A 15709-nucleotide genomic window follows, 5' to 3' on the forward strand; every position below is an offset into this window, starting at 1 on the left:
AATATGAGCAACAAAAATAACATTCCCCAGGGCGCCAAATTTCCTGACCCACTCCGGTTGTCCTTGAGATGGTTCCATGGATTCCAGATGAAGTCCTGGCCAGAATCTGTTTGGCCAGGGACCATTGGAGCAAGAAGTAAACATGAAGTTTATTTTGGAGAACCATATCTGGAGAATATGAAGCTGTCTCTTCCAAAACGATGCTCATTCACTTTCACTCCCCCCTACCACCCACAACGAGCTTTAAACCATTTCATAAATGAGAGATTTAAACCACTTCGTCAATGTCTATTTAACTAGCCCCTGTTTACACCCTCCAGGATTTTGGCTGTGCTACTGACATTAGCTGTTTCCTATTTTCCAGATCCAAAACACTCGATTTACCTGTCTCAAATTATAACATATACCGGGAGTATAGTGTGATGTGATTTTCCTTGCTTTTAGTCCAAAAGCTGTCTTTGAACTCACTGGCAGCCTGGCTGGGAACTCTGATTTAAATAGTAACATGCACTTAGTTTATATGGTTTAATGAATTACTTTAAGACCCGGCCTGCAGGTGGGAAGACACACACTGGTAATTCACAATCCACAAGTTTATGGCTCAAACATAAAAGGGTTTTGGACTGTTTCGGAAAAAAGTGAAAATAAAAAAAAAGAAAGAACGAAAGCCAAGCACTACACAGCGAATCATTTCATAAAAGCAAACGTCGCTCGGTTTGTTTCAGGCCTCGTGCAGATCCCTGAAATCATAGGACAGGAAACGAGAGTGATTGGCATCATGACGACTTTTCTAGGGGGAAAAAGGTAGTTTATATCTAATCTAAGGTCTTTAAGAGGAATCTATCAGCTTTGGTTTGGTTCTCAGTGGACAGGTGTCTGTATCATAGAAGCACCATACATAATTCACCACCAGAGAGCCCCAGAACTTAGCAAGAAGGCTAAATTACCTGTCACTTCCAGAAAAGGTGTTCCCTTCGGGTCAAGGTTGAAGGCTCCGGGAAACCTGCGTGCGAAAGAGCACTTCGCGCCGTACTTGAAGGTCGGCACTGCTTCTCAGCTGTTGGATATGCAGGCTGGCTATTCACCCTTCGCTTGCCTACCTCTTTTGCAGGGTCAATGAACACACTATCATTTCTGAAATCAGATTGGAAAGAAGGAAGCGAGGTCACTTGTTTTAATGATCAGAGGCCACTTTGTTTGTGTCAAATCCAAGGAAGCCAAGAATCTCACTCTCTTCACGGAGGGTGTGGGCAAGGGGGTCCCGTCAGAGGTGTGAGCCATTGCAGCTTAGTCTGAATACAAAAGCATCTCATTATTACCTGGGGGGAGAGCCTGGAGCCTACTCCCAGGCCACCTCTGCCTTCGGAACACGGTTCGTGAAAGGCAGGTGCCATCTGGCTGTCATTAAGCTGCTGACTGTGACTTTCTCTCGGATTGACTAGTGATGGATTGACAGGTAAAGTGGAGGCTGGTGGAGCCTCCGGTGGGGAGGTGGGCAGAGGTGTGGTTCCCCTCTGTGGTTTTGGGGAACCCATCCGAGGCTTTGTGCATGGATTTCCCCTCAGGTTTATCCTCTGTATTTCAGGAGCTCTGTTTTCGAAACAATGCAACACAAAACAAAAGCATAACATAAAACAGAGACCAGCCACATGAATGGGGGGGGGGGGGGAGGTGAGGGAGGATGCTTATACCATTTAAAAAATATTTTCTTGGCTTCATTAAGAGGGCAGCAAGAGAAGGCTAGTGGTGTTTTTTAGTACTTTTTTTTAAATTTTAAACATTTTTATTTATTTTTGAGAGAGAGAGAGAGAGACAGAGCACAAGTTGGGGAGGGGCAGAGAGAGAAGGAGACACAGAATCCAAAGCAGGTTCCAGGCTCTAAGCTGTCAGCCCAGAGACCAAGGTGGGGGGGCTTGAACCCATGAACTATGAGATCATGATCTGAGCCAAGTTGGACTCCTGACTGACTGAGTGACCCAGGTGCCTCTAATTTTTAGTACTTTTTAACTCTTCTGTTGCCTTACCGTTTCATTATGTTACAATTTCATTATACTCAAATTTGTAGTTTGAATTAAAGAACTGAGTTTCATAAGCTATTTCTAGTAAAATGAGGAGGGATTAATACATAAAAGTTCTGAGATATTCGTACGCAGAAGAATGTTTTGTTATATTAAAACACTTTTATCAAATGTGTCAATCAAACTAATAAAATCAGAATTAAGGACCAGTTCTGCACTGTCTGAGAAATATACTCTATTTGGTACTGTGTTCGGTAAGGTATTGTGTTTGGTCACAACAACTTCTAAAAGCAAGAAGCATAATGCAGGGCAACTGAGTGTCAAAATTGTCAAAGGTTGCCTGATAAATATTTGACTGGTTAATTGATCGAGAACTATTTGCCCCAACTGGGACAAATCTTTAAGTGTTTTTGTTTTAAGGCTTATTTATTTTTGAGAAAGAGACAGAGCACAAGTTGGGGACGGGCAGCAAGAGGGAGAGAGAGAATCACAAGCAGGCTCCAGGCTGACAGCACAAAGCCCGATGTGGGGCTTGAACCCACGAACCGTGAGATCATGACCTGAGTGGAAATCAAGAATCGGCACTCAACCAGCTGACCCACCCAGGTACCCTAAAAATCTTTAGTGTTTAAATTCAGATGATCTGGGGCGCCTGGATGGCTCAGTGGGTTACGTGTCTGATTTTGGCTCTGCCAGAGCTCTACTCCGGCTCTCTCTCTCTCTCTCTCTCAAAAATAAATAAACATTAAAAAAAATTAAAAAAAAATTCAGATGATCTTGTATCAGAGAAAGTTTTCTCAGATATATATCAGTAAAAGATAGTATGTTCAAATTATGTAAAAAAAAAAGTGTCATTTTAACTTGGTAAGCTCAGGAGAAGCAGAAATAAAAATCATTAATTCAATAATGATAATAGTATGATAATAATAAAAAGACTTCCCATGTTTTTTTTCTTTACTTTTTTAATTGAGGTAAAATTTGTATGTAACATGTTATTAGCTTCAGGTATACTGTATGATAATTCAATATTTGTATACGCTACAGGGGATCACCACAGTCTAGTGAGTATCGACCTCCTTCACCCATTTCACCCACAAGGTCAACCCCTCTCCCCTCTGAGAACCGCCAGTCTGTTGTCCGCATCTATGAGTTTCTGACGTATTCTTGAAAGGCCCAAGTTATTGACGGTGTGCTGGCCAGTGTTCCAAAGGCAGTGATTTTGATAGCACCTGCTGGCCGGCTGATCGGAAGCAAGATCATCAGGCAGCGACGTTCAAGGTATGCAAATATGTGGTCCTGTGGGACCACAGTTGTAGACCCTGTTCATTCCCAGGAGACGTGGAGGTGTCCAGTGGCAAAAATCAAGGGCCCCAGACCAGTGTGTAAGCTCCTTTCCAGAGGTTATCAGCAAGCTGTGGTGAGGCCAAGAGGGGTTCAAAGGTGTCTCCTTGCCTATGTTCCCTGAATGCAGCCCTGTAGCCCCTGCATGTGTGGGGAAGCTCAGCTTCAGGCGGAAGCTCCAGGACAGGCAGATGGGCCTTTTTCACAGGCAGACGGGGGTGTCCTTCTGTCTATTACCTGTGCAGTGTGCTGCGTGTGGTAGGCGGCTTAAACTTCCTTCCTCCCTTCCTTCCTTCCTTCCTTCTTTCATTCTTTCTTCCTCCTTTTCTTTCCTTTCCTTTTTCTTTCTTTCTGTTTTTTTCTTTCTTTCCTTCTTTCTTTCTCGGATGGTACGCTGAAACTCAATAATTAGAAGTTTATTTTTTTAAAGTTTATTTATTTTAAGAGAGAGAGAGAGAGAGAGTGAGAGTGCAAGCAGGGAGGGGCAGAGAGAGAGGGAGAGAGACAGAATCCCAAGCGGGCTCCATACTGTCAGCATAGAGCCCACCATTGGGCTTGAATTCATGCGCCCTGAGATCACGACCTGAGCCAAGATCAAGAGTCAGATGCTTGGGGCGCCTGGGTGGCTCAGAGCCTAGAGCCTGCTTCGGATTCTGTGTCTCCATCTCTCTCTGCCCCTCCCCCACTCATGCTCTGTCTGTCTCTCTCTCTGTCAAAAAGAAATAAACATTAAAACAAAAAAGAAAAAGAGTCAGATGCTGAAGGGGCGCCTGGGTGGCTCAGTCGGTTGAGCGTCCAACTTCATGATCTCACGGTTTGTGAATTTGAGCCCCGCGTCGGGCTCTGTGCTGACCACTTGGATTCCGTGTCTCCTCCTCTCTCTGCCCCTCCCATGCTCATGCTCTGTCTCTCTCTGTCTCCCAATAATAAATAAACATTAAAAATTTTTTTTTTTGTAAATAAGCCTATTTTAATGTTTCTTACAATAGAATACATAGTTCTCTTGATGGCTGCAGATATGTAAGGCTGTTGGGCAGTATTTGGAGAACCACCACAGAAATGGTGTCTTCTTAACTGGTGAGTAGTCTTCAGGAATTGTCAAGAGTTACTTGTCTGAAAGTGCTGTCAAACCAGCAAGACTGTATTTATGCATCCATCGTTTTCAGGATTGTTGGTAACCTGGGCATATTTTCCCCAAATAACCTTGCCTCCTTGTGTCACAAGGCCCAACTCACTCACGTTCACTTCAATGACAGTACCTTTGGTAATAACACCCAAAGACGTATATAGTGGGGATGAGGGATTCTTTTTTACACCAAGTATTGGCAGGCAAAAGGTGGCTTTCAATTCAGGATGCGTTACATGGGCCTTTTTGAAACGTAAGCCCATTGGCCTAATGAATCTTTCATATTTAGGTGGTTTCCGAGTAAAGCCATCTCCAACAAAGCAGACTTTTGTAACCATCCTCTTCCATGCTTTCTTGTTTCTCTTCCCTGTTCGAATAACTTTTAATACTTCTGTTTCTCCCTGGGCACGAACTTTGGGCAAAGGGACTTCCCATTTTGCTGCTTTCTCTTTTCGTTTTTGTTTAATCATATTGGAAAGTACTTTAGCTCGGGACTGTCCCTCCCCGTCCAGCAGATACGTAGGTACTGCTCCTTGTGGAGTCTTTTCATCATTCTTTTGCTTGGTGTTTCTCTTTTCATGCATCTTGATAGTCTTTTTCATTTGTATTTTCTCAGCATGGCGCCGTTTATGGTAGAGCTTAGCTTTCAGACCAATCATCTTTTTTGCCTTCTTTGAACGTTCATGAGCCTCTCGAACTTCCTTCTTTCTCTTTTTCTCATGGTAATCCAAACGACAGCCATAGCGTTTCCAGTGTAACTCAATATATTCGTTTTGTGGCATGGTGACAGCCGCAGAGCCACCAGGTGCAGGTGCCAGGGCGCAAAGAAGCTCTTAATTTTCGGGTCTCACAGACCCGCGAGTTCACTCCACACACCCCGATGGGAAAGAGCAAAAAAAAAATTTTTTTAAAGAGTCAGATGCTTAACCAACTGAGCCACCGAGGTGCCCCAATAAATAGACGTTTCTTAAAGGTTAATTGAAACATGAACTTTTTGTAGTTTGTTATATTAAAATCCACTGGTCTGCCTTGGACTTTAAAAAAATGTTAAAGTATAAATGACATACAATGTCATACTAGTCTTAGGTATATAAAGGTGATTTGACAATTCTATACATTACTCAGTGCTCATCACAATACATGTAGTCACCATCTGTCACCATACAACGTTATTACAATATTATTGACTATATTCCCTATGCTGTATTTTTCATCTCTGCAACTTACTTATTTTTTAAGTGGAAGTTCGTACCTCTTAATCCCCTTCACCTATTTCACCCATCCCTTCCCACCTCCCCTCTGGCAACCACCGGTTTGTTCTCTGTACTGAGAGTCTGGCTTTTGTTTGTTTGTTCGTTTGTTTCGCTTTTTAGATTCCATACACAGGTGAAATCATATGCTATTTGTCTTTCTCTGCCAGACCATCTTTCTGATTGGTATGGTCTCTTGGGGTCTACAGACACAAGCCCCTCTGATAACCAAGGCCAGGCAATCAAGGGAGGCCCCCGGATGGACGCTACTCACCCACCAGCTTTGGCGAGGCTGTGTCCCCATCATGGCTGTCTCTGCTAGCAAGGTAGAGGGAGAGTGCAAAAATGGCTCTCACCAGAGCCTCTATCCCCCAAGAAAGTCCCAACTGGTCAGCACCAGCACCTCCCAACAGATGCTTTAAAATTAGCAAGTGAATTTCCTTCACATATAATCACTTCTTAAGCTGCTGCCTTTGTACTGGTTCCTGGGGCAAGTGAGTCCACATGCCATCCCCTCAAAATGAGTATCTCAGATCCCCACAGCCCCCAGGTCCCCTGGACATAAGCCCCATTGGCTTCCAAAGCTTGGCATTTTGGGGGCCTCATCTCTCTGGTGCAGGTCCTAAGGGTTGAGTCGCTCAATGGCACAACCCGCTTCTTTGGGAGAGGCTCTGGATTTGTGAGATCTCTCCTTATTATACGCGGATAGGGTGGCGGGGTTTGGTGAGACTCTGCTTCTCCTACCATCTAGCCATGACATGTTTATCCCTTGTTGTGGAGAGAGTTGTTCTTTTTAATTTTTTTTCCCCCACCGGGAATTATTCTATACATAGCTGTGGATTTGGTGTGTCTGTGGGAGGAGGTAAGTTCAGCGTCTCCATTGCCACCATCTTGGATTGCCTCTTCCCATGTTTTTTGATGATAGAAATTAACATTCTATTCAGAACATTAGTTTACAATTATATAAATAAAACGAATGAGTTTTTAGAACTAGCTTTTATAAACATCTAATTTATAATAATGAATGAAATAGGAAAGGGTCTTGTTAACTACTGATTGAGAAGTAAAAAGTAATTTTTCTCTTTTACATATATTATTTGTGTAAGTGTATTTTTTATTTTTATTATTATTATTATTATTATTTTGAGAGAGAGAGAGACAGGGTGTGAGCAGGGGAGGAGCAGAGAGAGAGGGAGACTGAGAATCCCAAGCAGGGTCCACACACCAGCATGAAGAGCCCAACACGGGGCTCAGACTCGGGAAATTGTGAGATCACAGCCTGAGCCGAAATCAAGAGTCAGCCGCTTAACTTAATGAGCTACCCAGGTGTCCCTGTGTAAATGTATCTTTATACAGAGTTGCACACTGTGAATTTTGTTTCTGTGCATGTTTCAAGCTCTGTGTGTAGTTTTACTTCTAAATAATTCTATATATAATCAAATGAATATAATGAATATGATTTTTTAATTTTATTTATTTATTTCGAGAGAGAGAGAGCATGCACACACATGCACGCAAGTGGTGGAGGGGCAGAGAGAGAGGGAAAGAATCCCAAGCGGACTCCATGCTGACAGACCAACACGGGGCTCGATCGCATGAACTGTGAGATCATGACCTGAGCCAAAATCAAGAGTCAGATGCTTAACTGATGGAGTCACCCAGGCACCACCCCCCAAATTATTTTAATTAAAAATTATCTGAAATAGGGGCGCCTGGGTGGCTCCGTCAGTTGAGCGTCCAACTTTGGCTCAGGTCATGATCTTGCGGTCCATGAGTTCAAGCCCTGCGTCGGGCTCTGTGCTGACAGCCCAGAGCCTGGAGTCTGTTTTGGATTCTGTGTCTCCCTCTCTGTCTGCCACTCCCTGGCTCACTCTCTGTCTCTGTCTCTCTCTGTCTCAAAAATAAATAAATTGTCTGGAATAAAAATGTCTGAAATAAAAAATCCCTTCCAAATATATATATGTGGCACATAGACACAGCAGATTTCTAAGTGACGTCACAAAAAGCCATTGCTGCGTGAATACCTTGATCCATGGTATATGTATAGCAAGGATTATCACACAGAGAAATTCTCAGGGAGCAGGATATGAAAGGAGACGGAGAGGCTTCCACTGCTATTATTTCAAGGCTGATTTCTCATTTTCTCTAAATGTTTCAAAAAGCTCTCTTCACGCTTCTTGTTGAGATTTCTAGGGGGTGGGAAGGGTGTAGTACATAGAAGCTTGGAATTGTTTTCTGTTTTGTAGGAGTGCAAGCATTTGGATATGCCTATGGAGAAATTATCTGAATGGATCCCATGACTTTAAATGCCATCTATATACTGCCAACACCCAAATTTCTATCTCCTCCTTGGACGTCTCTTTGAACTCCAAACTCATATACCAACCTAGCTACCAGATGTCTCCACTCGGAAATCCACATTTCAAAGGTAACACATTTAAAAACAAGCTCATATTTTGAACCCATAATTTTCTCTTCCAAACTTGTTCCTTCTTTGGTCTTTTCCATTACAGTTGACAGAAACCCATCTTCCCAATGAATCAGTCCCCAAACCCTCGAGTCATCCTCGACTTCTCTTTCTCTCACACTTTACGGCTGTTCTGTGATGAAATCCTGTTAGCTTTCATCCCAGTGTCTCTAGGATCCAGCCACCCTTCACCAGCTCTGCCCACACCACTCTGGTCCGAACCACCCTTGCCTCTTGCTCCTGATTGGTTTCCCTCTTTGATTCTCCCCAACCCAGACCATACCCTCTCTTTTCACACAGCAGTCAGACTGACTCCCGTTAAGTGTAGTAAGTTCATGCTGCCCCTCTACTTGAAAGCCTCCAACAGCACTCCTTCTCACACAGAGTCAAGCCAAGTGCCTACGTCTGTGTAGGATGCTCACAGACCCACCTCCGTTATGCCCCTGACCTCATTTCCCTCTGTCTTCCCTTCCAGTCCCCACGCTGGCCATATCTACTCTTGTTCTTGGATTGCACCAAGCTCATTTCCCCTCCAGACTTCAGGAACTTTTATTAGTCTACCCCCAGAGAGCACAGGACTCACCCCCTCATCTTCTTCAAGATTGTGCTTATATGTTACCGTCTTAAATATGCCCTCCTCCCCACTCCTCTTCTCTGCTTTAGTTCTTTCTATAGCACTTACCGTGATCTAATAGAACTTAACTGTTTATTTTGCTGACTGTCTTCCACCACTAGAACGTAAGCTCCCTGAATACAGGTGTTTTGTCTCTTCGCTGCTCTATCCCTAGGACTTACCAGTGCCTGGAGTAGAGGAGCACTCAATAAATAATTATTAAACGAATAAATAAAATTCCTTAAGCAAGGGGTAAAGCCGACACCTGATAATTTCTATGGTCTATACTCCTTGGACTATATTTAGTTTACATTTCAATGTACGTAAAGTAAACTTTAGTCTTTCCGATGTGAAGTTTTATGCACTCGGCAAATGCATACATTGATGTATCCCCCACCTCAAACAATTACGTTATCCTTCAAAAAATAAAAGAGGGGTGCCTGGGCAGCTCAGCGAGTTAAGCATCTGACTTCTGCTCAGGTTATGATCCCCTGGTTCATGGGTTCCAGCCCCACATCGGGCTCTGTGCTAACAGCTCAGAGCCTGCAGCCTGCTTCAGATTCTGTGTCTCCCTCTCTGCCCCTCCCTGCTCATGCTCTGTCTCTCTTTCTCTCAAAAATAAATAAAAGCATTAAAAAATATTTTAAAAAACCCTCATGCTATCTCCTTCTAGTCAAATATTGTCCCATCTTTAATGCTTGGCAACCACTGATCCCATCTCTATTCCAGAATGTTGTACAAGTGCAACCATACTGCACATAGTGTTTCAGATCTGGCTTCTTTTTCTTAGCATAATGCATTTGAGTTTGGCCCATGCTGTTGTTTATGTTAATTGTTAGTTCTGTCTCATTGCTGAATGGTTTTCCATCATATGGACATATCAGTTTGAATATGTATTTCTGGAAGACCATGAATAAAGGGTCATCAAGTTGTACATCTTAAAACCAAGTTTCTGAAATACAACATACTTTGTAGGAATTATAGAACTAAATTTGGTCGTTTGTTTTTAAACTTAGTAGGGGAAAAGACCTGAAGAAAATACACTAAAAACTATCAATGGTGCTATTGTCTTTGGGAGTAACTTCTTTTCTTTTTTTAAATTTTTATTTATCTCATTTTTATGCGGGGCACATACCGTTTTTATAACAAAAACACTTTATTTTGAAAATGAAGACACATTGATGTAGATGTTAAAATATCCAGGGGATATCATTTGGAGAAATGAAAATACACTTTCTTTCCTTTTGGTTTCAGTGATATCAAATAGACTCAGTCACCTACACTTTTGTTGAGGAATGAGAAAAAAATGGGGTTCCATGCCAAGTGTATTTAACGCAAAGGAGGAAAATAAATGCTAATTTTGATACTATAATTTATGAATTTTTAAGTAACAATTTACACCTGCAATCAGAAGGCCGCTGCTTCTTTAAGAAGTGAGGGTCTCCAAACAGTTTATGAAGTAATAGATCATATATAAGTAGGTTGTTCGCTCTCGGTACAGATGCCATCATTACTAACTACTTTCAGGCTCTTTGAGAGCTGAATAATTCCGTAATGCATCATTGAACATTTAGTTGCTTCATAGCAGATGGTTTCAGGGGTCCATCTGCTCACAGCAATGTTTTCAACAAGCCCCCTTCACCTTCACCAAAAGGTTCGGAAACATTAGAATATTCATTCTCCACTACAGGTGTGTTTTCTTGGCTCCCCCGTATTAAGGAGCGGGACTACTGTCTTTTTTTTTTCTCCAGAAGAAAATACTGGCCTGTGTAAGTATAGAAAACCTTGCTGTGAGTGTCAGGGAAATAAGTGAAAGAATATCTGATTTAAAGAACTTGTAAAGTTACTTAAGTTACTGTGTGTGTGTGTGTGTGCGCGTGTGTGTGTGCGTGTGTCAGAGAGAGAGAGAGAGAGAGAGAGGTGGGGGGAGAGAGAGAGAGAGAAGCGGCTGCTTTCCTGGGCTGACTATGTTAAACATGAGATATTAGACACTCAACTGGTTTTTTTACTCCTGCCCTAATGTGCGCAGAAGCAGTGTCAGCTTCTTTAGGGGTTCGCTGGGAAAAAGAATGCATTCTCTCTGCCTTTGAGGCCATGGGGAAATCTCCCAGGCAAGGTCAGGGTGAACACATGAAATATGGGAAGGAGCTCCAGCTGAAACCATATGGATACGAGCAAACTGAATATAATATCTGAATGCTGAGAAGATCCAGGGGTAAGTGTTATGGGGACACAGGTAGTTTTATTCCAGAAATCCCAAATGCCCCATTACCTATGTGATCGCTGAAATTTGCAGTCAGGCTGCTAGAGAAACGGAAAGGTGGCATGCGATGAATAAGACATGGGCAGCAGCTGCTCTCCAAATATGGAGAATTCTCTTTTCCAAATTGGAAGATAACAAGGAAAGACAAAGTTGGCGATGAGGAAGCACAGGGCATTAGGTAGAGGACTTTCAAGAGACTGCGAGAAACTAACGATCCATTTGTTTGGATTGAGGCAATGGACACCCCACACCCAAATACACTGAACACATGAATTCAACACTGTGAACCATAGAGATATCTTTCGGGTGTTGAGTAGAGAGATGTCGCTTTATCACCAATTTGTCGGCAAAGGGAACAGTGAAGTCCCGGCTATTTCAGAGAACCGTGTAAATGGCAGTCAGAGCTCCTCTCGGCAGCCACGGAGGAACATTCCGAAAAGAGACTGCTCTGTGTTTTGTGTTCCAGTGGTTGTATTTTAATTTCTCTCTCTAAAAGGAACAAATATATTCAGATCAGGATATGAAAGAAAATCACTGAAGATTTCAGAGTCATATTTCAGAGAGCTGTTGGAAGGCGATTTAATTACCTATTAACCTCTTTATTTAAGAGAACAAAAATATTGAAAAAAATAAAAATCTTTGACTTACTGAAATAAATGGCACTTGCTGAATGCAATTGTCACTCGTGATGGCTCTAGGCTTATATTAGTCCTTTCATTTTTAATAGGCATTTATTAAGTACCTACTAGGTGCGCAGATTCAGACAAGGTTTACAGCAGAGATCCTATTTCCAACCTTCAGGATCTTCCTCGTTTGTAAGCTAAAACTCTGCTGCTGAATGGCTTGTGTCAGAGGTGAATGATTTATTACTAGCCACAACTCTGAAGGAGTGGCCTGCCTTAGAAATCAGAGAGCACACATTCCTGATATTGTTATCAATGTCATCTTGATTATCCTGTCAAGAATAGCCCCTGAAATTGACTTTACCATCACTCCCACTTTTGCCGTGAAAGCAGAAAAACGACAGGCGAGTATTCTGTGTCTGTGAAAGCTTTAGAATTCCGTTAATTTAAGCCAGGGTTTCCTATTAGGTATTAATCAAGCATGCTGAGCACTATTAGCTCTATGAGGAACCCAAATTAAGGAAAGGACTTGTTTCACACCCTCAGATAGTTTATAATCTAATTGGCGAAAAAAGATAGATCTACATGGAGCTGTAAGAAACAACCACAGGAAACATTTCAGGTGCACGGTTGAGGACCGAGGGCGTTCTAACCAGAGGAAAGGGGGACACAGAGAGGGGTAAGTCAGACCCGCAGGCATCTTCTTGTGCCATCAAGGACCCCGTCCAACATGTGACTTCTTTAGAGAAGAGAAGGAGAGACAGAAAAGCTTGGTTTCACTTTAAGGAGTTTTGCATTGATGTTTTAAAATGTGAAAGTAGTTGTAGGTCTTTGTGTTTGGAGAAAGGCACAGCCTGAGTGGATACACAGAGCTGGGAGTTGAAAAGAGTGGGAAGAAGGAAGAGTTGAGGGTTACCTAGCTGAGGCTAAATGGCCACGGTTTGAAGTAGTGAGAAAGGAGGGTAGGATCCTGAGAGTGGTGGGTCTGAAGCAGGGTCAGATGCATAGCGAAGTTGAACGATATCTAGCTGCATCTACACAACTTGACAGAGTGCGGGTGGACAGAGCATAGCAGTCTGCTACAACCAAAAGTGGCCGAGACCTAGATCTATTCTGGTAGCAATCAGAGCACGAGAGGTCCTGGTTTTAATGAGTGTTTATTTTGTAGTCCTAGAGCTTAAGTGAAGAGTACCAGCCAGTAAGCATCTGACATCATACGTCAGAAAACTGGCTTGGTTTTAGAAGATACAAATACTATTTCAAACTTGAAAGGGGGACAATTACTTATTAGAAAGCATTTTTAAGAAAAGAATCAGCAAACTGAACAGAGGGTTCTCAGAGCCAGGAGGTCCTTGAATTTTTCAAATCAGAAAATTAATATGCCAGCAAACTACTTTAATTCTTTCAAAACATTTGAACTTAGTAAAACAAATTATGATTAGAAGAAGCATTAATTCCTAAGTGTGGATTCAGAGACATTCAGAGTTTTATCCAGTGATTTTAAGGGATACAGCGAAATTGTGTGATCTCAGAAAACTATATTTTAATTAACTTGGGGTTTATCTATCTACTTACCTATCTATTACCTATGTCTCTGTAGGGTAGGGTTTGAAATGTCAACAGGAAACAATGCTAAAGCAGTAACTGCAATTTTTAAAAAAGCAGCCTAGCCCTGCTTTTAAATGAACCCTTAGGCAGGACCTTAATATATGAAAACAATAAAATAGGAGCCATGTTGCTGATGCAGAGTGGAGGGTAGAGCCCCCAAGCTCCCTGCCCCCCATATCTTCCCAGAAGTCCTAGTGCTACCCAGTAAGCTTTCTACACAGTGTCCGAGCCGACTGCCTCCATTTCTCACCTTCAATCAATGTCTTTGATATCCAGAACAACATGGGGTAGATCATGGTCATATTTAGGCACTGACCAACTTCTTTCTTCCCATGTAATCTTATTTGTATTTTCTCTCTATTCACCTCTGTAATAAATGATTATAACTTGGTAGCATCTTTAATAACATCTTCTGTCATATGCTATCACATACAGTCTATTTCCATGGTACTCAAAAGGTATGTCGGGGGGCCTGGGTGGCTTAGCTGGTTAAGCGTCTGACTCTTGGTTTCGGCTCAGGTCATAATCTCACGGTTTCATGAGTTCAAGCCCCAGTGGATTCCGTGCCAACAGCATAGAGCCTTCTTGGGATTCTCTCTCTCTTTCTCTCTCTCTCTCTCTCTGCACCTCCTCCACTCATGCTGTCTCTGTCTCACTCAAAAATAAACTTAAAAAAAAAGATATGTCAAAAATGACTTCATCTTAACTCTTTTAAAATTACTATATTTCCTTTACAAAATTCACGTATAATGACTCAGACTTTTGTATCTTTGGGCTAAAGAAAAAGCAAACATAACAAAAATGATTTTCCTTTTAATTTTAAGTACAGACAGAACCCATTTAACTAAAGGCCACTGTCTATAAATCTTAGCGTAAGACAAGTATATTCGTTCCCAATGGCTGCTATAGGAAAGTACCCACAAACCGAGTGGCTGCAACAACAGGCATTTATTGTCACATTGTTCTGGGAGCCAGAAGGTCGAGGTCAAGGTGTCAGCAGGCTTGGTCCCTTCTGAGGGCTGGAAAGGAGAATCTGTTCCTTGCACCTCTCTTAGCTTCCGGTGTTTTGCTGGAAGTCTTTGGAGCTCCTCGGCTCGCTGAAGCATCATCCTGATCTCTGCCTTCATCCTCGCATGGTATATTTATCTCTGTGTTCAAATTCCCTTACATATAAGGCTGCCGGTCATATGGGATTAGGGCTCACCCTAATGACTTCATCATAACTTGACAACATGTGCAATGACCCTATTTCCGAATAAGGTCACATTCACAGGTACTGAGGGTTAAGACTTCAGCGTCTTTTGGGAGGACGTGGTTCCGCCCGTGACAACAAACCCTATTTTGCTGCTGTCCTGTGTATGGATCCCCAATGTGTATGTTGATCTGCCCGTGCAAGGGCAAGGGTAAGTACAGAGAGTCACATCTGGTGTGACTTCTAAGTTCCTGATTCAATGACAAATAAAGATATACCTATGTTGTTAAACAATGAAGCCGCCTTTTAGGAAATATTTAAAAGAGATACAATTGACCAGAAAGAAAGCAAGCTAATATTAGTGATCCGGTAAAAACAGACAAAATTATCTTCTGGGACTTTTTTTTTTAAAGTTTATTTACTTATTTTGAAAGAGAGAGAGAGAAAGAGAGACAGAGAGAGAAGAAGGAGGTAGGGAGGGAGTGGGGCAGAGAGAGAGAGGGAGAGAAAATCCCAAGCAGGCTCCATACCGTCAGCACAGAGCACGACTTGGGGCTTGATCTCACGACTGATAGATCATGACCTGAGCCGAAATCAAGAGTCGGACACTCAGTCGACTGAGCCATTCAGGTGCCCCGCTCAGGGACTTTTTTAACGTCTGCATAGATTCTACCTGATCTCATGGGCCATTTAGATCTACAACTGTGGTACAGTACAAAGGTTATTTATTCAAGGCCCTTATCTCTTAAGTGGAAAACTTAATTAATTGGTCATGTTAGGGGGTTTTAGTGTTGAAGCTTTATCTTCCAGATGCCACTGAGGGGGCTGATTCTCTCTCCTGTTGGCAACATTTGCTCTCCTCTCTGGACGCTTCCCTGTCTTGAATCTCTTGAATGCTGAGAGACAGCCACGTGTCACACACTGGGGGTACGATGATGCATAAAATAAAAGAAAGCCTCATGCAAGGGCCAGACAGGCAAGTAGATGATTAAAATGAGGCGGCTGAGTTCTATATAGATACGCATTCTACCTGAGGAATACCAAGAAATTATGCAATCATGGCATAATTTCTTGGGCATTTACTATGAGCGTGATACTGTGCCAGGTAGTCTGAGGTAATAGATAGAGGAATAATTTATTGTGCTCGATTTGAGACACACATATGGAGTTGTGGGGCAAAAATACAGGGGGGTATAAAATCCAAAAGC

The 15709-nt window shown here is 42.4% G+C and overlaps 1 protein-coding gene across 1 annotated transcript; it reads right to left on the minus strand.

Moving 5' to 3' along the window:
• Nucleotides 1–4303: 4303 nt before the first annotated feature.
• Nucleotides 4304–5370, minus strand: LOC106979494 (ribosome biogenesis protein NSA2 homolog). Its single transcript, XM_053209832.1, has one exon. It carries the CDS (start codon nucleotides 5265–5267, stop codon nucleotides 4485–4487), a length of 783 nt encoding a protein of 260 aa, XP_053065807.1. The 5' UTR covers nucleotides 5268–5370; the 3' UTR covers nucleotides 4304–4484.
• Nucleotides 5371–15709: the final 10339 nt, after the last annotated feature.

This window comes from Acinonyx jubatus, chromosome E4, assembly GCF_027475565.1.
Source record: "Acinonyx jubatus isolate Ajub_Pintada_27869175 chromosome E4, VMU_Ajub_asm_v1.0, whole genome shotgun sequence".
NCBI classification, from domain to species: domain Eukaryota; kingdom Metazoa; phylum Chordata; class Mammalia; order Carnivora; family Felidae; genus Acinonyx; species Acinonyx jubatus.

Bases quoted from the DNA above. Each gene is read 5' to 3' on its own strand.
- LOC106979494 (XM_053209832.1), bottom strand. From the start codon at position 5,267: ATGCCACAAAACGAATATATTGAGTTACACTGGAAACGCTATGGCTGT.